The sequence below is a fragment of the Camelus dromedarius genome, chromosome 2, assembly GCF_036321535.1.
Source record: "Camelus dromedarius isolate mCamDro1 chromosome 2, mCamDro1.pat, whole genome shotgun sequence".
Taxonomy (NCBI): Eukaryota; Metazoa; Chordata; class Mammalia; order Artiodactyla; family Camelidae; genus Camelus; species Camelus dromedarius.
In genome coordinates, this window is record NC_087437.1 from 72,087,779 (window position 1) to 72,100,093 (window position 12,315).

The 12,315-nt window shown below is 32.0% G+C and overlaps 1 protein-coding gene and 1 long non-coding RNA gene across 2 annotated transcripts in view; one reads left to right on the forward strand and one right to left on the reverse strand.

The window, feature by feature from the left end:
* The window catches only part of CD200R1 (CD200 receptor 1), a 36,011-nt gene that overhangs the window by 11,033 nt on the left and 12,663 nt on the right, over positions 1–12,315 (forward strand). Inside the window, exon 2 of the mRNA XM_031468127.2 lies at positions 10,535–10,615. Within this exon, the coding sequence (XP_031323987.2) occupies positions 10,535–10,615 (81 nt within the window). The remainder of the gene's footprint in view (positions 1–10,534; positions 10,616–12,315) is intronic.
* Positions 1–12,315, reverse strand: part of LOC135323229 (uncharacterized) — a 149,143-nt gene that overhangs the window by 10,290 nt on the left and 126,538 nt on the right. The gene's annotated exons all lie outside the window — the stretch shown is intronic.

Genomic DNA, 12,315 nt, shown 5'->3' on the forward strand with positions numbered 1-12,315 from the left:
GTATAATTGTAATTACTAGCTAAGTCACCATTTAACATATTACTTAATGTAAACTTTTGTTGGCCTGTTTATAAGTTTTGCCTATTTTTTGCAATTGGATTGTCTGTCTCTTTTTTTCATATTGGTTTATATCTTTTCAGTATATCTGGGGGAGGAAGTTAGCCTTTTGTTTATCAGAATGTGAATATTTCACAGGTTTTTATTTGTTAACAGTTTATGGATTTTTTTTTTTTTTTTGGCTAGTCTTTCTACAGCTAAATTTCCCAAATTTTCCTTTATGGTTTTGTATATTTGTATATTGTATCAGGGTTAGAAAGGTTTCTTCACTACAGGTGACAACTGTCCCAGTTTGCCTGGGGCTTTCCTGGTTTTAACCTTGAATGTCCTGTGTCCCAGGAACTCCCTCAGTTTCTGACAAACTGAGATGTTAGTTATCCCACCCATTTAAGAAAAAAAATTACAGAGGGCTTCTTTCAGTACTTTAGTTAATTAATGTTTAAATCTTTGATTCATTTCATTTTATTTTTGTGTGAGAAGTGAGATAGGAATCCACTTTTATTTATTTATTTATTTCCAAATGGCTAGCTAGTTCTCCTAATACCATTTATCAGTGATATAAATAATCATCCTTCCCTTTATGAATTTGAATGACCACTGTTATCAGATACTAAATTCCTATATGTGTAGATAAAGCAGCTGAGGTTCAGAGAATAATTGGTAGAAGATTACAGAGGCAATAAATGGAAGAGCCAAAATGTTAGTTGATTTCTTACTCTAACTTTGGTGTTTTTTTTCCATTTTTGTCTCTGCAAAAACTTTAGGTTCCACCCAATATTGTGTTTAATGAATATGTAATTAGGTGTTTGCTACTAAATTAATGTCTTTAAAAATATAAATTACTTTCAGAAATTAAAGTATAAGAACATGAATTATATGTCATGATACCAAGATCAATTGTTGACATTATTATGTTTTAACAAAGTACTAATTGTGTTTCTTTGTACTTATTTCAGTGTTTCTTTTATAGTGATGTTATATAATATATATTGCAGAGTGTATGATATACACACATTTCAAAGAACAATTATATAGTGAATATCTATGTAAATTAAGATGTAGACTATTGCCATTTCCTTCCCAATGATAGCCCATGAACTTTGAACTTTGTAAGGTAGCCATTACTTTGGGGGATAATCGTTCTCTTTAGGATATAATCATTCCTGCTTTTCTTTACATTTTACCACATAGAAATGTATCCCTAAAAATAAAATTTATTTTGCGTTTTTTGTATTGTGCATAAATGGAACATACTACATATATTACTATGCATATTATTTTATAATTACTTTCATTTACTCAATATTACGTTTGAGATTTATCCACATTTAAATTTGCAGTTGTAGTTCATTAATATAAATAATTTTTATACTAAAATTTCAGGTGTTTGCAAAATATTTTTTCCCTGCAAAAACTCTGGTCCAGAAATAACAAACATGATTTAAAATAAGAAATCTCTCATTTTTCATTTCAGTTTCTTACCTTTTTTGGAAGTAAGGATCACAATAATTGAAATATTAAGCTATGAGACATTTGAAAGAGAAAGTTTTAATTTTAAAAAAACATGTTGCATTTTATATTGCCAAAATGGCAAACATTTATTATTTTTTTTCTGTTCTCTTTCCATAGGAAAATACATTTGTCTCAGGAAAAAAAATCTTGAAATCATCATGGAAGACTACATTAACAGCAAAAGCTGAAACTCTTTTTTAGCCCTAGTCTTCCTTCAGATCCTAGTATGTTCTCTTTAGTGTCTCCAGACACATGTTCACATGTTCTCTGCACATAAAATACTTTTATTTGGAATGTTGTCTCTCTCACTCTCTTTCTTATTATTAGCTTCTTGTGCACTGGGTCTTGTGTTAATTACCTATTGCTGCATAATAAATTACACTCAAATACTTATTTTGTCACAGTGACTCAAGAATGAGAGAGAGCACACCAGTACAGAAGTCAGTCTTTTTATAACTTAATCTTGGCAGTGACATTTCATCACTTCTGCCATATTCTATTTGTTAGAAGTGCGTTAGTCCAGCCCAAACTTGAGACGAAGGGATTTTACATGGACAAGTAGGAGGAAGGGCGAACAGTAGGAACCGTCCTAGAGGCTCCCCACTACCTCAATACTAGGATAACTTAATCAGTGTACATTTTATATACTTTTCATTTATTGCTATTACAACTTCACATAATTATTCGATTATCTGGTTAATGTGTATTGTACCCATGAGATGGAAAGCTCCACAATAAATAGGCATTTATAATAGCTATTATAGTTGAATAAATAAATACTAATGCAGCTTTCGACTTCCCTCCACTAGTCTAAAAGCTCTAATATATGTAATAGGTGGTCACTCATTGAAAACTACTAGTGGGAGACTAATTATCCTCTTAGAAGGCAGAAAAAATTCCATTTCCTTTACTTCCAAAGTTTATCATAAAATTACTCCATTAGTTTTCAGGCAGCTTTAGCAGAGAAAAAGATCACATGACTCTCTAATTCTAACCATTCCTGTTTGCTATTTAGAAAGTAACAAAATCTGGGGAAAAATCGGTGATGCTTTCAATTATTCCTACAGGGTGGTAGTAACTTTCAATTATATATCAGAAATAAAATTGTAAATTAGGCTCATTTCCCCCAAAGTTACAAAGTTCTGCATTAGAGGCAGAATTATAATTAGACTATTTGGATAACAATTCATCTTATCTTTAGGACCTCTAAAAAAGGAGAAAAATTAATGTTTGAATCCATTTATAACTCTAAAAACTGTCAGGAAATCCATTCATAACCATAAAACTGTTGGGAAATAATACTTTAATGTCTAGCTTGCATGCACAATTTGCAGTTTTATAAAACACAGTACAAACATAATAACTAAAATGTTAAGGTTGGTCTTTTACGCTTTCTGGAGCCAGAAAGTGATAGTAAACTTTTCTGTATTGTATTGACCTTACCATACTGGTGATTAGAAAAAGTTATGTGCTCAGTGTAGCTAGTTAAAGTTGTTCTGGCAATGTAATTTGAATTTCCAGGTCTTTGTGTTATTAAGATCTCAGTCTCAGAGCTGCATTTATTTTAAATGAAACCTTGAATCTTTAGGAGAGATTATTGCTTTACTCTTACTGAGTTTAAGACCTTAGATTGTAATGTTCTTTGGATACCCTTCATGAGTAATTTCTAACTTTTTAAGTAAAAATGATACTCTGTTTTGTAGAGGGGAGAACTAGAGTATATAAATCTATTTAATTATTTAAAATGATTCAGGAAAGAAGAATGTAGAATAAGGTCATCTTATTAGAGAACAGCCAAATAATTTAGGCTATGGTTTTTCCCCAATTATAGGATTCTTTTTTTTTTTTTTTTTTTAATAAAGGTGCTGGGGAATTGAACCCAGGACTTCATGCATGCTAAGCATGTGCTCTACCACTGAGCTATACCCACCCCCCCAACTCCAAATTTTAAAATTCTTTTAGTTGAAAATTCATTTTGTCAGACTCCTTACTGCCTTGTTCTATTCTCCCCAAACCCTGCAAATGAATAAAAGGGCAGAAAATCTTTAACTTTCTATTTCCCATCTCCGTACATTAGAAATAATAAATAAATCTAAGCAGTATATTAGCTATTTAATTACAGCATAATCCATGTTCTTCTTTGGTTAACAACAGTTACTGAATCGGGGTTTTCTTGAGAATGGTGAAACATCAGAAATACCTATCTGTAACGTTTTTAGTCAGTGGAGCCCAGCAGAGAACAGGGTTTTACAATAGATGAAAGGTGTCTAACAGCACAAGAAAACCATGTGCTGTTTCTGAGAGCCTTTTTTCACTCACTGGAGGAAGCCTTTGGAGTATGGGTTTGCACAGTCATGCCTATATAGTGTCAACTGCGTGGGTGGTACATGCTTGCTCAGGCATATGACAATGACGATTTGGGAAAGGAAACTTAAAGCGAGTGTTCAAAGTGAGTAAGAAGTTTCATTAGTAGTCAGATCACAAAACAATCTTACTTCTACTGATGATTTTGACTTGGAAAAGTTTTTTTAAAAAAACATTTTCAGTGTCAAGGGCTTTTCATTTGTGTTTTGTGTTTATTTGTGTAGATGCGTGTTCTAAAGTTATGGGTGTTAAAACCTGATGTTTGCTTATCTTTAATTAAATCTGGGGATAATTTATGTATAACTAATGGCATCCATTTAACAGATACAATCTGATGAGTTTTGACAATTGTATATACCTGTGGTCATCACCACAAAAAAGAAACAAAACATTTTCACCATTCCTGAAGTACTCCTCCATGTGTTTGTAGTCCATCCTTGCCTTCATTCCCACCATCTGCAGGCAACCACGGATCTGCTGTTTGTCACCATAGATGAGTTAGCATTTTATATTAGTAGTACTCATGTGTAGTATGTAATATATATTCTTTTGTGTCTATCTTATCTCACTCAAGGAAATGATTTTGAGATTCATCAGTGCTGTGTGTTCCTTTTCATTGCTGAATAGTATTCCACTGTATTAATTTATCTATGTATCTGTTAATTGGCATTTGGGTTGCTTCTAGTTTTTGGTTATTGTACATAAAGTTGCTATGAACATTCATGCGCATATCTTTGTGGGGACATATGTTTTTATTTCTCTTGGTTAAATACCTAGGATTGGGAAAGGCCAGGTTATAAGCAGGCATATGTTTGAGTTTTGAAAAAAACTGCCAGAAATTTTCTAGTGTAGTTATATTCTTTTACATTCCCATTGGTAATGTATAAGAGTTCCAATTGCTTCACATTCTTGCCAGTATACATACTATCAATATTTTTCACTTTAGCCATGCTTATAGGTGTGTAATTATTATCTTACTGTAATTTAAATCTGTATTTCCTCTATGATTAGTAATATTGAACATCTTTTTGTGTATTTATTGGGTACTTGAATATCTTTTTTTTTTGGTGAAGTATATGTCCAAGTCATTTGCCTGTTTTTTTAAATAATGATTTTTAAAATTATTGAACTGTAGAAGTTCTTCACATATTCTATGTAGTAGTCTTATGTTATATAAGTGTTTTGTAAATATTGTCATCTAGTCTGTGGTTTACATTTTTATTTTCTTAATGATATTTTTCAAAGAGAAAAAGTTAAAATTTTGATAATGTCCAGTTCATCAAATTTTGTTTCACGGTTTGTTCCTTTTGTATTCTAAGAAATCTTTGTATATGCCAAAGTCACAGAGATTGTCATCTCCTACGGTTTCTTCTAGAAGAATTATAGTCATAGCTTTTTACATTTAAGTCAATAATCCAATTCAAGGTAATTTTTCTGTATGGTATTCAGTAATGGTTGACTTTTTTTCCTTCTGTTCTATATGGATATCCAGTTGTCCCATCATCAGTGGTTAAAACTGACTTTTCCCTTTAAATTGCTTTAACAGCTATGTTGATAGTCAGTAGACCGCAAATGTATGAGTCTATTTATAGACTCTCTGTTCTGCTCTATTGAAGTTTGTGTCTATCCTTGAGCCAATGCCAGACTGCCTTGATTACTGTAGCTTCAGAGTAAAGCTTGAAATTAGGTAGTATGAGTCTTTCAATCTAACTCATTTGTTAAACATTGCTTTGGCTATTTTAGGTTTGCATGCTCACATAAATTTCAGAATTAGCTTTCCAATTTTCATTGGAAAGACAACTAGATTTTAGTTAAGACTATATTGAATCTGGAGACCAATTTGAGGAGAGCTGATCTCTTAACAATACTGAGTCCATCCAAAAACAAGGAATTTATCTCCATCTAAATAAGTATTCTTTAATTTATGTCAGTAATGTTTTGTAGTTTTCAGTTTAGGCACAAAGCCTTGTGCATCTTCTGTTAAATTTATCCCTAAGACTTTTTGTCCTTTTCATTATTATAAATAGAATTAATTTTTAAAATTTTATTTTCTAATTATGTGTTGCTAGTATATAAGAATATAGCTGTTTTAAAATACTATTACTATTTTTATACTATGACTTTGCTAAATTCAATTAATTATAGGAGTTGTTTTATAGATTTCTAACAATCATGTCATCTGCAAATAGAGACAGTTTTATGTTTTTGTTTCTGATCTATATGTCTTTTGTCCCCCATGCTTTATTGCAATGGTTAGAACCTGTAGTACAAAATTGAAAAGAAGTACTAAGAGCAAAAATTCTTGCTTTGTTCTTGATTTTAGAGGGGAAATATTTCATTATTAAGTATGATATTAGCTGTAGGATTTTCATAGATGCTATTTAACAATTTCATCAAGTTTACTAGAGTTTTAAAAATCATGAATGAGTGTTGAGTTTCTCAAACTCTTTTTCTTTATATGCTAAAATGGTCGTATGTTTTTTTTCTCCTTTGTTCTGTTAATGTGGTCATTTCACTGATTTCTGAGTATTCAATCCACCTGCATTCTTGGAAGAAACCTTATATGATCATGTTGTATTAAAAGTACCAGATTTGATTTGCTAATATTTTGTAAACATTTTTTGTGTTCTATGTTTATAAGGGTTACTGGTCTGTTTGTTCTTATTTGTAATGTGTTTACCTAGTTTGGGTGTACAGTTAATTCTACTCTTATAAAATGAGTAGGCTCTCATTCCCTCTTTTCTGAAGGGTTTTGTGTGTAGAACTGATGCTACTGCTTTCTTAAATATTTGCTTAAATTTGTCATTGTAGCAGATTTATTGGGAAGATTTTTATCAACAAATTCAATTTCTTTAATAAATAAAGGCTCTTCAGATTATCTGTGTAATCCCAAACTCACTTTGAAAGCTGTCTTTCAATGAATTTGTCCATTTCAATCTGAGTTATTGAATTTGATTGGCATAAAGTGGATAATATTTGCTTACTATTCTTTTCATGAATGTAGTATTTATGTTAATGCCTCCTGCAGAGATTAGAGATTTTTGTTCTCTTTTTTTTTCTTGATAAATCTAGCTATTGGATTATAAATGTTGAAGAACTCTTCAAAGAACAAACTTCTGATTTTGCTAATTTTTGTCTTGCTTGTTTTCTGTTTTGTTGATTTCTGCTCTTACTTTTATTATTTCCTTCTTTCTCTTTTCTTGTTAGCTTCTTTAGGTGTATTTTAGATATTTCTTTTTTTGTGATTAGTATTTAAAGCTGTTAATTTTTCTGTAAGCATTGCTTTAGCTGCAATCACAAATTTTGGTATGTTGTATTTTTAATATCATTCAGCTCAAAATCTTTTCTAATTTTTTATGGTTTTCTTCTTTGACCAAAAGCTTAATTAGAAAGATGTTACTTGAAGTTTTCTTAATATTTTATTGTTATTGGTTTCCAATTTAATTCAGTTTTAGTTGAATGACATTTTTTGTATGATTTCAGTTTTTAGAAGTTTTTTTGAGATTTACTTTATGACCCATAATCTGACTAAACTTGGTGAATATACTAGATAAGCACTTGCAAAATGTGTATTCTACAGATGTTGGGTAGAGTATTCAGTGTAGTTGATAGCTATACGGGCAATTATTTATTTCTACATAATAGATTACTGCAAAACTTAGCAGCAGCTAGGGAATATGTATTTTAAAAGATAAAATGCATCATGAGTTGACACTGATACTTTTGATTCAAATTTAGGACTCAGGGTTATTACTTGAATTTATTGGTATCTTTTCTCTCACACTGAAAAGTTGAATGACACCAACGTAATGACTCCTTTGATTTATTCCCAAAACACATATACAATAGTTTGAGAATAACAATACCAAATACTACCATCAATAATATGGTCATTGAAAATAGTTTAAGATTTTTTTAATAATTATTTTTGTCATTTAGTTATATTTCACTAGAGACATAAAGTCAAATTCCTGTGTTTTGAAAGTCATTTAGCTTATTCTTAGAATAACTTCTCTGTGTGGGGTTATGCAACTACTTTACATGCAGTTAGATTTATTTGTTTCATTTGTTTTATAGTTTAGTGTTTACAAATAATTTGATTATGTTTTACAATTATGTACAATAGTTACATGCTTCCAAAGTCAAGTCTATAAAATGAGGTATATTCAGAGGCATCTTATTTCTATTTCTGTCTCCATTTTATCCTTTTAGTTTTGAAATAAAGAATACACACACACACACACACACACACACACACACACACACACACGTACTCCTCTCATCATGTCTTAGATACATGGTATCATATTATGTAAAGATATCCCTTATTCTCTATTAGAGTTTCATTGTACTTCATTGTGTGGATGTACCATAGTTTAGACAACTAGTTCCCTGTAGGTAGCTATTTGGGTTATTTCTGAAAGTCTTGCTATTACAGTGCTGTAATGACTAGTCTTCTGTATATATATATTCTTTCATACTGTTGCATGCGTATCTTTGGGATAGATTCTCAGAAGTGACATTGCTGGGTCAAAAGGAAAATGCATATGTAACTTTGCTACTTATTGTCAAATTTTCCATTATGTAAGTTGTAACATTTTGCATTCCCACCAGCAGTATATTGGCATGCCTATCTCTCCACAGCTTTGAAAACAGAGTATGTTGTCGAACTTTAAATTTTGATAATCTTACAGGTGAGAAATGGTATTTCTGCATAATTTGAATTTTCATTTCTTTTACCGTGTATGATGTTGAGCTTCTTTCTAAATGAATTAGAGACATTTGTACTTCTTTTTCTATAAACTAACTGCCCGTATCTTTAGTCCAGTTCGCTGTAGGTTTGTGTTGACCTTTATTTTATTTTTAACCCAGCTTGAGCAGCCACATGCCAGAGAGCTGTGCAAACCACTCTATTATGCACTAAGAACGCAGAATGAACAACATAAATGAAAATCCCTGCCCTCCAGGAGCTTACAATTTAGTGAGGGAGTGATGGGTTTGGTCCATGAATCTTGGTCTCAAATCTTCCTCCTTAGCTTAACTATTCTGTTAAGATCTGGAATTCATAATGCTGTGTCCATATGCCGTTATAATCCTGATTCTATGGACCTGCCTTCTGATGTACTCTTTCAGACTTTTGTCTCTCAGTGTTTCTACAGAAACATGGCTTGGATTTGCTTTTCCAACTCTCTCAATTGACGTTAATTTGGGTAGGGTATTAATCTTAGTGTATTTTTAAGGATCCAACTCTTGGTTTCTACTCACTGCAGTTAGACCTACTTGCACAAGAATAACTGTGCAATTGGAGCAGCTTATAAGCTGGGTGGACTTGCCGAATTGATTCATTACTTTGAGTCTATATTTCTTTATCTGTAAAATGAGGATGATAATACTTGTCAATATGGAGAAATTAAAATGAATAACATGTGCAAATTACCTAAAATTTGTTCCTAATGTAAGTGTTCAAAAATTATTTTAAAACAGTGTTTTATTAAAGAAAATCATAGCCAAGAGGGGTAGTATATTCAAAATTTCTCCAGAAAGACACTGTGCATTGAATTTTACCCTAAAATGTTTCTCTCTACTGGTCAGATATATCCACCATAGATGCGCTGGAAGTGTATCATTTCCTTTTGAACTCTTTTAGGAGTTTGGTGCCTTCCTCAGTTAGAGCCTGCCAATATCCAGTCTCAATTCTAATCACATATCCAGTTTTTCTCACATAATGGCAATACTGAATTATGTGTATTTCTTTGAAAATCCCATATGGCTTTATGCCTTCTTCTAAACACCATTCTTTTTGTGTGCAATTTTCTTTTAACTTTTATTTTTCTAAAACTCTTCATCTTCTAAGATCCAGCTCAAATATCATCTATTGTAGGAAGTCTTTCCTAATCTCTTATCCCGGCTCTCTTAGAATTAAACATCTCTTCTTTTAAACTTCTGGACATTATGTATGCATCTATCATCACATTAAAAACTTTATGTTATAATTATTTACACAGTTTCTCTCCTGGACCTTAGGCTCATAGAGAGAGGAAGATACTGTTTACTATGATGTTTCTATGCTAAGTGAGTACTTTGCCAGGAGTTGCTGCTCTAAAAATGCTTTTTAGAAATTCTCACTTAGAGCCTGCCTTAAAAAATTTGAACCCACTAGACAGTTGTCTATGTGATGTGATTTCAACAATGTTCAGGAAACTCCATTTTTGTTCTTCACCAGCATCCAATCAACACATCAGCACTGAACTTCTACTTCCTTACTGGTGCCTGAAATGTCTATAACAGATAGTAAAACACTTCTTCATAAGTGGAGATAGACTAAAGGCATATAAGCCTGGGAGAAGAAATTCTTTGACTTGAATATAAAGACAGGAGGGTGGTGAGGCCTAAAGTAGGGGTATGCCAAACAGGTGGGAAGATCAGATCAAAAGTTTATAGTGGAATGAATTTTTCTGAGACTTTTGCTTGCCAGTCAAAATTTATGCTTTTATTGGCAACTGCAACCCCAAAATGGCCCCCAAAAATGTGAAATAATATGATTTTGATTAGGAGTCAGAAATACTAATGTGTATTCCTCTCTTCCCGTATGTCTTTTCAGAATGCATAAGTGCAAGAATGGAAGGTTCTGTTACATCAAACAACACAATGCAGCAGATGGTCAAGGAAAATTGCAGTTTGGGTAATGCTCATCTTTTAATGATAATTCTAATATAAAAGTGCTTGATGACTGTATTGTTTTTATATTTTAGGATCTTGAATTGTCTTAAATGTATTTATAGACTGTATTATCTAAAATTGCCTAAATGAAATATTGCTTATGTTTTAAAATGTTGGTGAATTTTTCATTCTGATATTATTTCTGTGCTTATTTAATACCTATTTCAAGAATGTGATCATAAAGTAAACCAATGGCATATCCAAATTTTTTAAATTCAAATTTTTAAACATGGATTTTTACTCTAGAGAACTTTAAAAAAAAGGTCTTATCAGTTGTTAGTAGTTTATTCTGTATTCCCCACCCAGCCTTACTGTCTCCCAAATTTTTGTTTTCCATTATAGTTAACTTTGTCTTTATATTTTAAAATATTATTTTTGTTATATATTTTACATTGAGCACTTAATGGAAAAATAATTCCAATGATTTCAAAATGCATTCTTGGACTCATTAAACATACTTTCTAATTACACTCAATAATTCACTATCTAGAAAAATTATATTCCATATAAACTACAGCCTAAAATAAATAAAATGACTATATAAATCTGAGGGGTAGGGACAATGCATGGGTGTAGTGGGTTGAATGGTGCCCCCCATCCCAAGATATGTTCATCTGCATACTATGAATGTGGCTGTATTTGGAAAAAGGGTCTTTGAATACGTAATCAAGCTAAGGCTTTCAGATGAGATCATCCTGGGTTAGAGTGGGCCCTAAATCTAATGACAAGTATTCTTAGAAAAGGAAAGGAGAAGACACAAGGGAAAAGGCCATGTGAAGATGGAGGCAGAGGTTGAAATGTGTATACCTCTACCAGCCAAGGAACACCAACGATTGCTGGCAGCCACCAAAGCCTGGAAGAAAAGAGGAAGGGGCTTTCTTTCCGAGGGGCTTTGGAAGGAATATAGCCCAGCTAACACTTTGATTTCAAACTTCTGGCTTCCAGAAATATAAGAAAATAAATGTATGTTGTTTTCAACTGACAAGGAACTAATTTTCAAAATATACAAACAGCTCATACAGCTTAATATCAAAAAACAAACAATCCAATAAAAAAAATGGGCAGAAGACCTAAACAGACATTTCTCCAAAGAAGACACACAGAAGTCAACAGGCACATGAAAAGATGCTCAACATCACAAATTATTAGAGAAATGCAGATAAAAACTACAGAGAGGTATCACCTCACACCAGTCAGAATGGCCATCATTAAAAAACCTACAAATAATAAGTGCTGGAGAAGGTGTGGAGAAAAGGGAACCCTCCTAACACTGTTGGTGGAAATGTATATTGGTGCAGTCACTATGGAAAACAGTATGGAGGTTCCTCAAAAAACTAAAAATAGATATACTATATGATCCAGTAATCCTACTCCTGTGGACGTATCCAGACAAAAGTATAATTCAAAAAGAAGGAAAGAGTTGCAACATGTTAAAAATAGGAATAAAATTTTATTTAATTTGAGGAAGAACTTGGGGTTGTCACTGGAGATTCAGTTTGTTTTTAAAAGGGAAAGTAAGCAGAAGGAAATAGAATACTTAGTAGATGTTTATTGTTTTTATTTATAATTGTGGTAAATGCAAGAAATTATAATAAACAAAATACCATAAAATCAAGAGTTAGCAAACTGTGGCCTGTGGGCAAAATCCAGCCAGCTGCGTAT